The following is a 17304-nucleotide window of genomic DNA, read 5'->3' as shown; positions in this document are numbered from 1 at the left end:
GTAGGCAAGTGAATAGTTGATCCCATGTGATTTTTCACGCCGAATCGAATGGTGAAACTTTTAGAACTGTCCGACTTACAGTGGGGGCCCAGCCATTGATTTCTCAAAAAATTTAAACATTTTTTTTTACATTTTTTTTTTTTTTTTTTTTTTTTTCAACAAGAGTTTCCATTAGAGTATTTAAGATGACCTATTAGTCTTTCCTATGTAACTTTTCACGAGAAATCAATCGGTGTACATGTAAGAGTTCTAGGAATGATGGTTCACGAAATATGCGCTTTTAACTTTAAACATACGTACGTACTTACCTTATAAGTGATGGAATACTCAGAACTTCCACTGAGAGTATAGTTGTTCCACTTTCCTTCATAATTGAGTGAATTCTCTCCTAGTTCCAGTTCAGAGTGAATCTCATTTCCGGCAAACTTCAGTTGGAGCTGTAGAAGAAAAACAATGGTTTAAATAAAAATAAATAAATACAGTTTCTTTGAGTTATTATATCACAACTTTGGTGCTCACTGCAGCATTGTAGGATTTTCAAAATCATCTCAATAATCCTAAAATCCAATGTTTACCTACCATGCTGGCACCGGTCGCTATGCGCATTTACATGTCATAGCTACTCATTTTCCGGATTATAGGTTATAGGCTATTTTCCGGTTCGTTTTTGTTAAGCTACGCCGAGCAAGACCACTAACTGGATGAGTGACATGAACGCCCATGCCTTAGGGATTTCGGCCAGTACAAAATAAATAAATGCTTATTTTATTCTTACTCATAGAATCCAACATAATTGAGGTCTAGGGTCACATGAAAGTAATACTGAGGTAGAACGAGCTCCATATTGATCTTTTCTTATCTCCATCCGTGGCACAAGCTCTGCTTATACGGATGGGTATACCATTTATAAAAATTCAGTATGTTCTGAGAGTTAAATTGAAAAATAATAAATGGAAACTTAATAAATTAAATTCTTAATTCAGGTCTAGGGTCACATGAAAGTAATACTGAGGTAGAACAAGCCCCATATTGATCTTTTCTTATCTCCATCCGTGGCACAAGCTCTGCTTATACGGATGGGTTTATCATTTATAAAAATTCAGTATGTTCTGAGAGTTATATTGAATAATAAATGGAAACTTAATAAATTGAATTCTTACCCATAGAATCCAACATAGTTCAGGTCTAGGGTCACATGAAAGTAATACTGGGGTAGAACGAGTTCCATATTGATCTTTTCTTATCCCCATCCGTGGCACAAGCTCTGCTTATACGGATGGGTATACCATTTATAAAAATTCAGTATGTTCTGAGAGTTATATTGAAAAATAATAAATGGAAACTTAATAAATTGAATTCTTACTCATAAAATCCAACATAATTCACGTCTAGGGTCACATGAAAGTAATACTGAGGTAGAACGAGCTCCATATTAATCTTTTCTTATCCCCATCCGTGGCACAAGCTCTGCTTATACGGATGGGTATACCATTTATAAAAATTCAGTATGTTCTGAGAGTTATATTGAATAATAAATGGAAACTTGATAAATTAAATTCTTACTCATAAAATCCAACATAATTCAGGTCTAGGGTCACATGAAAGTAATACTGAGGTAGAACGAGCTCCATATTAATCTTTTCTTATCCCCATCCGTGGCACAAGCTCTGCTTATACGGATAAGTATACCATTTATAAAAATTCAGTATGTTCTGAGAGTTATATTGAATAATAAATGGAAACTTAATAAATTAAATTCTTACTCATAGAATCCAACATAATTCAGGTCTAGGGTCACATGAAAGTAATACTGGGGCAGAACTAGTTCCATATTGATCTTTTCGAATAATCTGTAGCTGACATTCCATTCAACTCGCTTCCAACCGTCGGCCATCTTGTTTTCCAGTGCCGCCATTTTGTGTCCGTTTGTATTCTAAAACAGATATAACGGTGATGTAAAGTAAAACCATTGTTAAAATTTGTCACTCAAAATAGAGATCTGAAGTTAAGTAAAAACAACGTAAGAAGAGAGGACAAAATGTTAGAAATAAAAATAGAGATTTTTTTCTTCTCCATTTTTATCGCCATTTTGTTTCCATTTGCCACCTGAAACAGAGATAATAGTCATGTAAATTAAAACGATTGTTACCATTTGTCAGTCAAAATTAATCTGACGTCACAACTCTTTGAACTTTTTCATTAGAACAGCAGATAAAAATAGAATTTTCGACCTTTTGAAGTTACCTTTTCGCCAGCCTAGTTAGCTTGGTTGTTAGCGCGTCTGCCTTGTTAGCGCTAGGCTGCGGGTTCGATTCCCGCCCGGGGCTGATTTTATCCTGAAGGGATAAGGTTCGCTTTCGAAACGGCTGGCTTTCTCCTATTCTGTCTTCCTGCTCTTACAGTTCCCTCTATTAAACTTTATTTTTATTATTATTATTATTATTATTATTTATTTTTATTTATTTTTTGATTTATGAATGGCAGATCATTACAACGAGCTAAAGCTTCTGACCTCAGACCATCACGTTTAAGGTTCATCATTTAGCTAGCACATCTTTTAGAGCAAATCTTTACCATTTACATACATGAGTACTGTGTTTTAGTTGAATATATATTCAAGTGGTGACAAGCACGCTGTCGTTCCAGGACTTTGCCCTGTTTGAGTTGGGGGTCTCAACTCTCAAATATGAAGAGCAAAATTTCATACCTCCGCTGGAATTAAATCCACGTCCTCCTTTTTACCAGGCAAGCGTCTTAACCACCAAGGCATTACACTACAGTGATACTTAACTTAACATGGCTAGATTTTTGGGTATAGTGACTGTTGTATATTGTCCATGAAACCGCAATTCCGCATGCTTACTTAGGTCGAGTTTTACCACAGTAGATTGTCTCAGGATTGAGTTCAATCCGAGGTTGACCTGGGTATGAAGTATAGGGAAATCCTTGTTTCATCTCAATCCCGAGTTGGTAAACCCCACCAATAAAGGACTCTGTGAATGCAGTAGTTCTTGCTGACACTCCTTGTACCCACATTGTCGATTCGCCATGATAATTGACCGAGTAGGTACGCCACAGAACACTGAACACCTGAAAAATGAAAAAATAAAAACATACAGGTACCTAAATAAAATTTGGACAAAAAAATACGAGAATTATCTTAAAAAGGGTCCCAAGAGGGCCCAAAATTTAATTTATATTCAGGAATCAGTCTAATTACTTGAACCCAGTTGAACTGTGATTGTGGTAGGGATGCCATAGCCATCAGTAATAATAATAGTGCTTATTTATACTGCTCGCATAGGACTGAAAAGTCCCTTTACTCCAGCAGTAGGCTACTACTGTTATTGTGGGATTTTTTTTTCAGTTGATAAAAAATATTTATTATATAAATTGCAAAGGAAACTTTTTAGCGTTATTATTAGGAGCGTTATTATTAGTATGTCAATCAAGTACGTAGGTAATTAACGTAATTGGTTCCAAAATAGTTAGGTATATTTGTATGGTGGGAAATACCCACAGAATTGTCGTATGTAAAAACACGCGGTCATAAATTAGGTAGGTAATTGAGATGCCTATCTTTATCTACCTTGGTTCCTAGGTATACAAACATACAGTTCCTCGGTACTTACCATTAATAAATTGAGATAGCTATCTAAATATACCTATAGTTCCCATGTACTTACCATAAACAAATTGAGATACCTATCTACATAGGTACATGAACCATGAACTTCTAGGTAAATACTGTAGATTTTCATTTCGTCTGTAGGTAATAATAATAATAGTAGTGCTTATTTATACTGCTCGCATAGGACTGAAAAGTCCCTTTACTCCAGCAGTAGGCTACTACTATTATTAGCACTTTTTTAAACGGCACTATGTACGATTTACTAACCATATTAGCATGTTTCCACGCTAGTTTGGTCACAATCAGCTCTTCCCGGGTTCGCAAATCCCGCGAATACAACACGGACAGTTCCACAGCATCGTCTTTGTTCAGCTTAAGAGACACGGTGAGTTCTTTGCGCCAATCATCGGACCGTGTGTCGGAGCTGGTGTAGACTAGGTGTCCACTCAGATGTCGATTGTTGGGCAGGTAGATGTTGAATGTGATACTGGGGGAAATAGAATTGAGTTAGAATAGAAGATGAGAGAATTAAAGAAAAATAGAATAGAATATTAAAGGAATAGAAGAGAATAATATGAATATTAAGATGTTATTACATTATTCAATGAGAGTGAGAGGTTCGAGGAAGAAGTTGAGATTGATAGAGTGTGAGGACCTCTTTTTGGCGGTTTTCAGCTATACTGACTAAACGGTTAGAGATATTGTAAATGTAACAACAGAACACCCAAATAAGCATCCTTCAATAGGATAAGGAAAGTCGTGTGATGTTCACACCAGATTTTTCAAGGATACACATCGGGATCGTTACTTCCCCTCCCCTACCTTATACCTCCATGCTGCTAACCGTGCCCTCCAATATTAATAATAATAATAGTGCTTATTTATACTGCTCGCATAGGACTGAAAAGTCCCTTTACTCCAGCAGTAGGCTACTACTATTAGGAAAAAAACCTTGGCGTTCGATTTTCAACACAAAAATGTTGTTTTGGGGGGATATCACTATTCTTTTCCCTTATTTTATTATCTATTATTATTTTTTCTTCACTGGATGAATAATTGATCTAAGCTTTGGCTAGGAAACTGCCGTGGTCTGACTATATCAATGGGCACAAACTGAATTCTTGGCGTTCGATTTTCAACACAAAATGTTGTTTTTGGGGGATATCACTATTCTTTTTCTTCTTTTATTATTGTTATTATTATTATTTTTTTTTTTTTTTTTTTTTTTTGTTGTTTTTGGGGGATATCATTATTTTTTTTCTTCTTTTATTATCTTTTTTTTTTTCCTTGTTGAATTGCTATCTTTACCTGTATTGATTTACTGGATCCATAATTGACCAAAGCTTTGGCTAGGAAACTCCCGTGGTCCGACTGTTTTAATGTGCCTCGAAGCTCAAAAAATCCGTACTGATCTGAATTCATGTGCACGTTGAGAGAAGTTTTGTTACTGGCGTAGGTTAGATCCCCTGTGAATAGAATAGAACGGAATATAACTAACAAGAATATAATGGAAATGAAAAAGAATAGACATTAAATGGTTTTGAATTAAAGGTCGATTTCTACATAAAAAGATATGGAAAATCCAAATCTGAAGTCATAACTCCAAAAAGTCTTAAAAAGGTCGAAAATTCTGGGTAAAAAATATGAATAAAAGGTCGATTCCTATGTGAAAAGTTATGAAAAATCCAAATCTGAAGTCATAACTCCAAAAAGTCTTAAGAAGGTCGAAAATTCTGAATAAAAAATATGAATAAAAGGTTGATTCCTATGTGAAAAGTTATGAAAAATCCAAATCTTAAGTCATAACTCCAAAAAGTCTTAAAAAGGTCGAAAACTCGGGATAAAAAATATTAATAAAAGATCGCTTCCTAAGTAAAAAGTTGTGAAAAATCCAATTCTTAAGTCATAACTCCAAAAAGTCTTAAAAAGGTCGAAAACTCGGGGTAAAAAATATTAATAAAAGTTCGATTCCTACGTAAAAAGTTGTGAAAAATCCAAATCTGAAATCAAAGCTCCAAAAAAGTTCTATGTTCACGAGGTAAATCTATGTTGTCGAGGCAGTGTGGACGTGTCAGTCAACATTGATCGATGTCTGGTCAGCTATATTATTATTATTAATATATTTGTGCTTTATTTTTATTTTATTTTTTTGAGGTTTACAATTACATAATAGATAATATAAATAGATTCTTAAAGATAAAACCCTAAAATAAATACCTTTTTTTTTTCGTTTGTCTGCACTGAAGTGCCACACTAAGAAGTCTGGGGTTTGAACCCGGACTCCTTGATTCGTGGCAAGTGCGTTGTGATTAATTAAGAGCTTCGAGCCCAAGTCGAAACCCCCGCCCTGAAAACTGCCGTTACCTGAAATATCGATAGGCCGTTGAGTGAAGCCTTTCACGGAGAGATCAGCGTTGTATTTAACTCCCACTATGTAGTCTATATGTCCCTTGATATCAACAAACAGGACACTCTTGTAGAAAACTACTAGAGATGGTTCGTATCTGAAACAATAGGCTCGAGATAGGAAGCATCCTGAAATCCACTAACCTGTTGAGTGTCCACTGGGCGTCTAGTTGATAATTCAGATTATCGCTCACCAGGGAGGCCGAGTTCACATTGAGTTGATCTCCCAATATCACATTAGTGGACAGCTTAGAGATCAATGTCTTGGGATCATATACATAGTTGATACGCCCGTATAGTTGATATTGACTTATGTTAACCCTCGCCCATTCCAACTGAACACTGAAACACAATGAGTTACAATACAGTAGAATTATTCAACCATGAAAGCATCACAGGCCATTTAAACCAGACCAATTTCCAAAAAAAAAAAAAATAATAATAAAAAATCCATGCCCATAAATAGCCTGTGATGCTGAAAAATGGGATACTTTATAAATGTATGTTCTATATTTATAAATAAAACAGCTACTTTATTTATATATAAAAAAACATTACCTAGGTATTTATTTATTGAAATTAATCATAAGTACGTAGTTATTCTAGAATCTAGAAACTTGGACTCGACCGGGAATTGAACCCCGCCCTCCAATGAGCAACAAATTCCCGACTTTTTAAACCCTCATGGAAGATGTAAAAAACAATGCTCATATGAACATATTCTGTCATCTTTTAAGTTACATAAATGTGCATTTAAAATCAAGAAGCAAGGATTTGCTGTCGAAAATTTAGCTCGATTTCTCGGTTTTGTAAAGTAACCTCGATTTTATGAACTGCCCTTGGTCCTAATTGGTTCATAAAATGGAGGAGTTGCAATTGGGAAAATATTACTAATAAAAGGTTGATTCCTACGTAAAAAGTTGTGAAAATTCCAAATATGAGGTCAAAACTCCAAAAAAGTAACTTTAAAAGGTCGAAAATTCAATTTTTAATTGCCGTTCTAATGAAAAAGTTCAAAGAGTTGTGACGTCAGATTTCACGTCAAAATGCGCAGAAACGCTTGCGCACAAACAAACGAAGCGGGAGTCATGAATTATGACATCATCGCCTACGGGAGCGTATGCCGTGACGTCAAACTTCACGATTTACCGGTATTTTAAAAATCGATTTATCTCGGTATCTAGAAGTCTCGTGACGTCAAACTTTACGATTTATCGGTATTATTTAAATCGATTTATCTCGGTATCTAGAAGTCGTAGAAGAATGACAAGGAAATAACTCAAATGATTCTGTAAATTCCACTGTTTACAATATTCCCTGTTTGTGCTAACTTGACTGGCAGGGGGACGTTAAACAGGGAGTAGACCAGCCTGAATTCCCCTTGCTAAAGGTATGTATATCAAAGGTTTAGCGCGAAGGGCATACACTCGTAAAATTTGTAGCCAAAACCAAATGTTAGCCCAAAGCAATCACCCTAGTTAGGGCTGATTGAGAGGCTGACAAAGAACACCGACCCCGTCTGTACACGGGAAAAGGCGAAGAAAAAGAATAAGATTAACACGAGAACACCAGAAAGTAACCCGTTGAAATATTTGCAATCAAAATATGGGTGCTTTTTTTTCTCCTTCTTCTTCTCCTTCTTCTTCTCCTTCTTCTTCTTCGTCTTCTTCTTCGTCTTCTTCTTCGTCTTCTTCTTCTCCTTCTTCTTCTCCTTCTTCTTCTTCTTCTCCTTCTCCTCCTTCTCCTCCTTCTCCTCCTTCTCCTCCTCTCCTCTCCTCTCCTCTTCTCTTCTCTTCTCTTCTTTTCTCTTCTCCTCTCCTCTCCTATTCTATTTTATTAGTATTCTATTCTATTCTATTCACTTACCTAGCTGTATTACCACTGTTTTCACTCATCATATTGGCTTCCAAATTCAGCATCTCTCTCCCATTCATATGCGCCAGTAGGGTAACTGCCCGATGGTTGGGCTTAGCCATGTATTTCCCGGCCAACTCCACATTTCCCAGCGGGCACTGTAGACGGAGTTTCAAGCCGGGGTTCGCACGATCGAGACTGAGGGAGGCGTGAATTTTCCGGTCGATGGCCGAGCCGGGGGTGTTGAAACTGAGCACCAGAGATTGGAGAGATCTGGGGGGGAGTAATTTATATTAAAAGAAGAAAAAAAAAATTGACAAGAAAAATTTCTCTGTGATAGAACCCATTTTCCAAAAAGAAAAAAAAAAGGATTTCTCTTGATTTAGTAATGCAATTTGAAGTTCATAGAGGTCCATCAACCAAATTGAGACTTATAAATTGAATTGAGGCCAAATGTATGTCTTAGCACTAAATTGAAGTCTTCGATATGGGTCTCATAACTAAATTGATGTCCACATACATATGGGTCTAATCTACCAAATTTCGTTTCGATAAAAACATTATATTCTTATTTTTATCTGAATTATTGCGATTTTAGTTATTTATTTTTCGTATTTTTAATTGATTTTTGTCCACCTAATATGTGAAAAAAAAAAACATTAAGACCTTGGTTAGACTGCGGGGCTAAAAGGACATTTCAGTCCTATCTCCTATCCCAGCAGGATAAACAAGGTACGTATATGCTATTCTATCTTGTAGTCTTAAATCTTCATGCTGACACAAGTAGATTGCCAGTTGCCAGTACTTCGCCATGGAAAGTGGATTTAACTCCAAATCGAAAATATTAGGAATATTTCGACCAAATTTGGATGCCACAAGTACCTACAAAAATCTCTGAACCAATCAAAAGGCGCCTTTGTGAGGTGTTCTTTACTTGAAGAGTGTAGATTGCCAGTACTTCGCCATGGAAAGCGGATTTAACTCCAAATCGAAAATGTTAGGAATATTCCCACCAAATTTGGATGCCACAAGTACCTACAAAAATCTCTGAACCAATCAAAAGGCGCCTTTGTGAGGTGTTCTTTACTTGAAGAGTGTAGATTGCCAGTACTTCGCCATAGAAAGCGGATTTAACTCCAAATCGAAAATGTTAGGAATATTCCGGCCAAATTTGGATGCCACAGGTACCTACAAAAATCTTTGAACCAATCAAAAGGCTCCTTTATGAGGTGTTCTTTACTTGAAGAGTGTAGATTGCCAGTACTTCGCCATAGAAAGCGGATTAAACTCCAAATCGAAAATGTTAGGAATGTTCCGACCAAATTTGGATGCCACAGATACCTACAAAAATCTTTGAGCCAATCAAAAGGCGCCTTTGTGACGTGTTCTTTACTTGGAGAGTGTAGATTGAACAGGTTTTTTTTTTTTTTTTTTAACTATATAGTCTACATTTACACTTCCTTTTAACTCACCTTGTCTCTCTGCGCACCAAACGCGCCCATCACGCCCGCCAGGCCTTCGTGCGCATGCGCAAACCTCACATCTTCCCCTCCCACGCGCACAAAGTACGACGCATACTCCCTCCCCTCTTCCCGGTCTAGATCGAGGCGGGGTTCGGGCGTTCGGGTGACCTCGGCCCGGATCGGGTCTAGTCGGGAATCGAGATTGGAGGCGGCGTGGGTCGATTGGAACGATTTGAGGAGTTTCATGACGGACTCGTCGGGGAAATAACCGCCCTTGCCGAACAGGGTCTCGAGCCGCCCTTCAAACCCTTCCATGCGCGTACCTGGGGAGACAGGCGGTAAAAATAATTTTAATGGAGCAGTTGCAAATGGGTAAAAATTATAAATAAATGGTGGATTCCTATGTAAAAAGTTGGGAAAAATCCAGATCCGAGGTCAAAACTCCGAAAAAATAACTGTAGAAGGTCGAAAATTCAATTTTTAGTTTCCCTTCTAATGAAAGAGTTCAAAGATGTGTGACGTCAGACTTTACGCAGTTGTTTTTTTCGTCATTATCAACTATCGGTCTCAAGTTCGTTTCATTATCAACTATGTTGATCCACTGTCAACTTACTTGGTATTGGTGACACTAAAGCCATTACTCGCAAACAGTTCATATCGACTGAACGTATCCACTCGATAGACCCGGGCTCTCAAATTGAAATCCCCACTCAACGGGAATCCAGCTAGTCTAGCGTCCGAGGAATAATTGTAATAATTCAGCTCCGAACAGAATTCCAGCCCGAGGGTGTCAGACACGGCCTCCGGCCAACATATTTCGTAGGATTCTTGGCCGATCGGCCTGCTGGGGTAGGGGATTGTTCCGGAGGTTAGGGAGGCCACTGGGGCGGAATTTGCCGCAGGGCCGGAAAAAGCCGCGGGTTGGGTGGAAGAGACCTTGTGGAGGAGCAGACGGGTGGAGATGTCCAACAGTTCGACCCGTTTTCGCGGGACGTTGATTTTGAAGTCCACAATGGAACCTGAAGAATGAAAAGGTTTTGAGAAACACTGGACTCGGAAATACGTAGGTAAGTAAAGTTAGATTTTTTTTAAAAGAGTTTTGACAGGGGAACTCTAACTGCTAAGATCTTATCGTCCCGAAAGCGAAGAGAGAAGGAAGACAGGACAGGAGAAAGTAAGTCGTTCCGAGAACGAACATTATACCATCAGGATAAAATCCACCCCGGGTGGGAATCGAACCCGCGGCCTAGCGCTTACAAGTCACAATTGTCAGCCAAATGCAACAGTTCTATTTACCTTTCTGCAGAGCAAACTTGAGGTCCACGAAGCTCTCGGTTAACACTTTGGCTCGAAGTTCCAATCCGTTTTGGATTTTATTCACAACCTGAAATGAAAAGAATAAAATAGTCTTTTGTAAAATACCTTCTTTTCACGAGAAAACGGCTTGGTCGATTTTGATCAAATATTATAATAATAATAACAGACTCTTGAATGGAAGGTAACCACTAGGCGAGGTTAACGCCGGAGGCGTTTTCTACCACCTAACCCTTAGAGCTCCATTATTATGTGGTCAAATTTTCAGATAAAGAAGTATAAAATTCCATGCCTCGGCTGGGATCGAACCCACGCCCTCCTGTTTACCAGGCGAGCGTCTTGACCACTACGCAACCGAGGCAGGTATATTTTGTGGTTGTTAAGGAGTACTTACCCCTAAACTCACGGTTGATGGGGACGGATTAAGTAAAGTAAAGTAAGGAGTACTTAGGGCTACATCGGCTACTGAAAATTGTAATATTCCATCCTGATTCAAAATGGCGGCGCTTCAAAGTCATGCCTCTTACGTCGCGCTGACCCCGTACAAAGGACGGGCAAATTTCTAGCTACATAGTCAAAAATACCTAAATGAAGGCACAATTTTACCGAAACCAATACCAGTACTAAAGTGGGGCGTGCTGTGACAAAGGGTTGTAGATTTTTTTATACACAATAAGTACATTATCTTTGTTTAAATTTGCTTTGTTTAAAAATAAATTGGCTTTGTTTAAAAAAACTTGGTATGTGTAAAACAATGTAATTCACATTGTAGCAGGTCAAATATAGCAAACATCAGAATTGGATAGGATAAGTAAGGAAGTTTTATATATAGTTCCCTTATTTACCATATATTATGTATTGTTTATTTCTTATTCTTGTAAATAAACAGGGCTCTGACCCTTGCTTTATATAAAAAAAGTACATTATCTTTTTTCTTCATCTTTATCTTCTTACCTCTTCCACTCCATCATCGAATTCCTTATCTCCTTCATTCTCCCCGGCCTCTTTCCTCTCCACATATTCTAATCGAACTCCCAGAAATGATTTGAACTGTAGATGTAGGCTGGGATTAAAGTGGACATCCAGACGTAAGTTTTTACCTAGGAGACAAAGAACCAGAATGCTTTTCATTTATTTATTCATATAAACAGTGCTTAATAATTTATTTATTTATTTATATAAAAAAAAGGAATTTTAATTGTGTTGAGCATTAAATGCTTGTCACAAATGTCCTTTCTCGCTTGATAAACTACGCTAAATTTAATGACTTGACTTGGACTCGAACCACCAACCTCCAGATCCAGAGTCCACCGTGCTAACCACTACACCATATTTATTTATATATTTATTTTTCAGTCTTTTTCTTCGCCTTTCCACATGCAAAGACGGGGTCGGCTTTTTTCGTCAGCCCCTCAATCAGCCCTAACTAGGGTGATTCCTTAGGCTGACATTTGGTTTGGGCTACACATTTTATGAGTGGATGCCTTTCGCACTCAACCTTTGCTATTTCTTTAAAAAGGGAAATTCAGGCTGGTATCTTCTACTTACCTCTAAATAAGTCAGACCAATCCAGTTCGTAATTATAGTTGAAATTATAGCTGTTCACTAAACTAAGAGCAAATTCCAGAGGTAGTCCAGAGATTGAGGAAATACTAGCTGTATTGTTCAGATAGACTTGATGGGAATGAATATTGGTAGTGTTGGTATTCTGGAAATAGAAAAAAACGTGAATTGTTGTTATTTTTAATATATTTGTTTTTTGATAATCGTGAAATATTTTTAAAAAATTAATTCAGATAAAAATAAGAATATAATATTTTTATCAAGACAATTACGATTAAAAGTTTTTAAATTGGGAGCTTTCGATGTCACTCAGGACATCATCTTCAGACCAAGATAGATGTTGACTCTATCGCAGCAGGAGTAGAAGTGTCTCGATAAAAAGTTCTTCAAAGGACATGTAAAAATAAAGAGAAGAAAAAGGACATAATATAAAGTTTAAATAATAATAAAAAGAAAGTAAAAAAAAAATCTATTTTCATCCATTCATTCAGGGAGAAAGAGGGAAAGTGAGGAAGAGGAAGGAAGGAAGAAGAGGGAGAAGAGAGGGGGAGATAGAGACAGAGAGGAGGGAAGAAGGAAGAAGGGAGAGAAGAGATAAAGGAGAAAGTAAAAGAAAGAGAAATTATAATTTTATAATTAGTGTCTCTGAACTTTTGGGGCTTCAGGTTCTTATATTTTAGAATTTAGAACACATATTTTTAGAACCAACTAATTAGAAGATTTAGAATCTGAGCTTTTCTTTTTTATTTTAATGGTGACAAAAAATGCAAGCCAAATACTGAGCATGATGTACCTACATCAAAGGATTCCCCCCCCCCCCCCCCCCCCTTTGAGGCACTTTAACTCTGGAATACCAGGTCGTTCACGCCGTGATTTTTTTTTTTTTTTTTTTTTTTTTATTATTATTTTTTTTCTCTTCCCTAAATAAATAATTAAAAAATTAAAAAAAAAACTTTCATTCAAAATCTAGGGTCTCATTTCAAATTTCGAGGTAACTTTGCTAGCTTGAACTCTCAAGTTCAACCACTCAGTTCTGTAGAGGAAAAAGCCATCTATTCACACTAAAAAAAAGTAAAAAGTCAACCAAACTTGAATGAACTGAAAATCCCGGTCTAAATTACTTTAATAAGAAACAGGACTTTTTATTATTACTTATAACTTTTTATGTGGACTTAAAGTTGGCACGTACCTTATTGTTCGGACGTTTCGGGTCTGAACTCCAGACCGCTCTCTTCAGCAATTTGTCAATCTTATCAATCTATCATTCGCGAACTCCGCGAACTTGTCAATTAGAACATAAAAAAGTAAAAAAACGAAAATGCGAAACAGATAACATTAAACGAAAACGAACCGCCACATGAAATTCTGATAACGAAAACCCGAAACGTCCGAACACATAAAAAGTATAAGTTAAGTGTGAGTGTTGGAAAACAAAAAATTTCTTTAATTTTCCTTTTTTTTTTTTTTTTTTTTTTTTTTTTTTTTTTTTTGCAAATGCTTGATTAAAATTAATACCCCTTGCTAAATTTCATGACTTGGACTTAAACTCAAACCACCAACCTTCTAATTAAAGTCCACTATGCTTGCCACTAAACTACTCAGGTTGGTTCTGAAGACAGATTGTATCTTCGGCGTAGAAAGGTCTCCCACGTCTCCTCAGTGTAGTCCAGTAAGTGCTTGGTTACTCGGTAAAGATCTTGGGTGAATTTTACGTACTCCATGATGATGTCTGTGGGGTAACAGAGAATAAAAATTATTAGACAGGTTGTAGTGGGTTCAGGTGACCATTTCAAGTTAAAATCATTGAGGTACTTATTCTGAAGTCACATCAATGGAAAATTGCTACAAAACAAAGCTGTCACAAGTGAGTAGTGACCAGTGTTACTATAGGGTTAGGTTAAACACAAAAACGAGCTTTCTTTTTCAATGTCATGGCTTCTGAATAATTACCCTCATTGAATTAAACAATCACATGGGTTGAATTTGAACTGAAACCAACTGAATAATTGCAAAATTTGAAGTTTTTAGAGACAGGGGCCTGATTTCTGAATAGAACAGTTGCGCTTACTTGGGAGATGTTTCAAAGTCATAGAGCAGGAAAAATAAGGAAGAACAGATTTTTTTTTTTCTACGACTTCTAGATACCAAGATACCTAAATTGATTTAAAAAATACAGGTAAATCATGAAGTTTGACATCACAGCATATGCTCCCGTAGGTGATGACATCATAATTCATGACTCCCACTTTGTTTGTTTGTGTGCAAGCATTTCTCCACATTTTGACGTGAAATCTGACGTCACAACTCTTTGAACTTTTTCATTAGAACAGCAATTCAAAATTGAATTTTCAACCTTTTAAAGTTACTTTTTTGGAGTTTTGACCTCAGATTCAGATTATTCACAACTTTTTATGTAGTAATCGACCTTTTGTTAATATTTTCCCAATTGCAACTCCTCCATTGTAATATACATAGTACCAGATAGAAGTACTTACCATCTGGATCACTCTCAATAATCTTCAATAGGCAGGTGGCATTCAACAGGTGTCCAGAGAACTGTAATATCGGTGTAAACAGAATATCTTTGGGAGCAAACAGAATATCATTGCCTTGCTTTATCTCATCACTCTTGCGTCAACTAATGGTCAGCCTTGAGTTTTCCCAAAAGCCATTATTGACTTTCTCAGGACCTGTACAGGCTCTTTTTGTTGTAGAATAGAAGAAAAATTCCCTTGGTCATTTTTTCTGTTCTTTGACTTTGAAACCTCACCTAAGTAAGCGCATCTGGTCTGTTTATCAGTTATTTCAAAGTATCACTTACCAGGTTACCACTCTCGAAATCAGCAGTAGGCTCCTTTAGTTCTTTACTATGTACTATTTATTAGCAGTAAAGCTCCAAAAAGTTCATTCCTAGCTTTCACTTTCCAGTTTCCATTTTCGCTGATAAGATAAATTTTGAATTTTGAAAAATGGCGCCATATTTCACTCATCACAATACAGTGTTGTCAGATCACCTGTTGTTGAAAAAACCTCTCTCTTGATGAAGAAAAAAAACCTCTTTGGCAAAAGGGTCGTTCACAATTTCACATCGCTTCTCATTTAGGTAACTTGAATTTTTTTCTCCAAAATGAAGACGGGTGTAAAATCTTCTTTATTGAAGTTTCATTTATTTCTATTGCTTAAAAATCTTAAAATAATAATAATAATTATAAAACAATAATCTCTCTCTCTCTAGCTATTACCAGATAAAAATTATGCTATTTTCATGTAGGTAATACGTACCTTTTTACTTCTTATTATTAGATACCTATTGAAAGAGGGGAACTTTCCAAACTAGGTACCTAGATAGTTCCCAAATAAGAAATGGGTATCAAACGCCCAAAGCTGTTATGGTAGGTACTGATCCCCTCTGTAACCAAATGATGAGGCACATAAGTACCTACTAATCTCTCATTAGCCCCGGACCCTGCCTATTTCCCCCCGCGGCCCCCTAGGTATAACCAAAAGGAACATCAATCTACAATATCCCGGGACCCTGCCTACTGGTCGACTTTCGACGGCACACCGGAAACTTGCTCTCCACTCTACTCCTCATACGATCCCAAAACCCGTACCGTAGACTGAACAGTCCATGAATAGGGTCCAGGACAGGGCTGGTGTTATGCCTCCGTAGCGGCAAGGTCTTATCTCGTGGAAAGGTCTTGATATCTCCCGGCAAGGTCTCATCTCGCGGAAAAGTCTTATCTTGCCGCAAGGTCTTATCTCGCGAGGTCTCATGTCGCGGAAAGGTCTTATCTCCCGGCAAGGTCTTGTCGTGCGGTAAGGTCTTATCATGTGGAAAAGTCTTATCACCCGGCAACGTCTTATCTCGTGGAGATTGGAAACTTGACGCAGGCGGATGGTAGCGGACGCTTTGCGTCGGGTACTTGTACGGATTCGAGAACCGCGGTAGTAGACTGTCCAAGAAGTGACATACGCCTGGGGGTCCTGGGTTCGATGGAAACTCTTCGGGTGCGGTGTAATACATCTGAAAAATAAGAGAATAGGTGGATACATGGTTAGATTCGAACCTGTGACCTTTCGATGAAATCGACTCAGATAATATAGGCATAGTCACTTACTACTTTTTAGTCCGTTTTTAGTCCGGTTTTTTTTTTTTTTTTTTTTCAATAAAGCGCTTTACTGGAATACCAGGTCGTTCGGACCGTTACCTAGGTACGAAACCAATTATTGGTTTTGTACCTAGACTAACTTTACTACCAGTAGTTATTCTTCGTTTTTACTTCTATCCAGCCTAGTTAGCTTGGAAAGGAGCACGCCTGCCTTTTAGGTACCTAAATGATTTACGGCCGCCGCGCCGAGCCGGCCGGGGCAGACTTTATCCTCCGAATGACTATAGCTTTTCTGTCCGTCCCTATTCAACTTCGGGACGATTTGGCCTCCGTTAATAAAATTCCTATAATTTTAGCAACCTATAATATAGGTAGGTACTGTCAGCTCCCATGGCGTAGTGGTCACTGCGCTTGCCTTGCACGCGGGAGACCCGGGTTCGATTCCCGGCGGGGTCAAGAAATTTTGTATCATGCAAATGATTGATTCCGTGACTGGCTGTTGCGGGGCCCACTCAGCCTCGTGAGGAAAATGAGTAGCTATGTAATATAATGCGCATAGCGACCGGTGCCAGCATGGTAGGTAAACATTGGATTTTAGGATTATTGAGATATTGGAAAAATCCTACAATGCTGCAGTGAGCACCAAAGTTGTGACATAATAACACAAACTGCATTTACATTTATTTACATTTTACAAAAAACCTCCATGAAGTTCGACCATCATCACCTGCCACGAATTCGACTTCATCAATATCACGTCAAAATCAGCTCTACATTAGGTTATAACTTATAAGCTTAGTTATTATGTTGTTTACCTAGTAAAGAGCAAAAGAGCCAGTCCCGTTTATACTATACATAAATAAATATATACTTAAATAAATACATCATCTGATGATCTATTTACTCAAAGCGTGCAGCCGTTACATCACTGTCGCTGATGCAATGTGGATTATAATGGATA

At 37.5% G+C, this 17304-nt stretch overlaps 2 protein-coding genes across 2 annotated transcripts in view; both read right to left on the bottom strand.

Moving 5' to 3' along the window:
• Positions 1–308: 308 nt before the first annotated feature.
• On the bottom strand, positions 309–15166 carry LOC108253233 (the record flags this gene model as incomplete). Its single annotated transcript, XM_026828333.1, has 15 exons — positions 15153–15166; positions 14727–14857; positions 13944–13960; positions 12217–12376; positions 11623–11768; positions 10651–10738; positions 9968–10373; positions 7904–8164; positions 5996–6135; positions 4940–5097; positions 4454–4470; positions 3899–4118; positions 1764–1933; positions 1161–1185; positions 309–437 (listed from the first exon to the last, which is right to left on the bottom strand). Coding segments are annotated over exons 1-15 (2082 nt in total), but the record flags the coding sequence as incomplete, so codon positions are not given.
• A 301-nt stretch (positions 15167–15467) lies between these two features.
• Positions 15468–17304, bottom strand: part of LOC113470125 — a 6892-nt gene continuing 5055 nt past the window's right edge. The window contains exon 2 of the mRNA XM_026828330.1: positions 15468–16258. Coding sequence (XP_026684131.1) covers positions 15749–16258 — 510 coding nt within the window. The 3' untranslated portion in view covers positions 15468–15748. The remainder of the gene's footprint in view (positions 16259–17304) is intronic.

The sequence above is a fragment of the Diaphorina citri genome, unplaced genomic scaffold, assembly GCF_000475195.1.
Source record: "Diaphorina citri unplaced genomic scaffold, Diaci psyllid genome assembly version 1.1 scaffold1408, whole genome shotgun sequence".
In the NCBI taxonomy this organism is placed as follows: Eukaryota; Metazoa; Arthropoda; class Insecta; order Hemiptera; family Psyllidae; genus Diaphorina; species Diaphorina citri.
The sequence above is the reverse complement of the archived record's forward strand: the minus strand, read 5'-3'. Positions and strand labels throughout refer to the sequence as shown.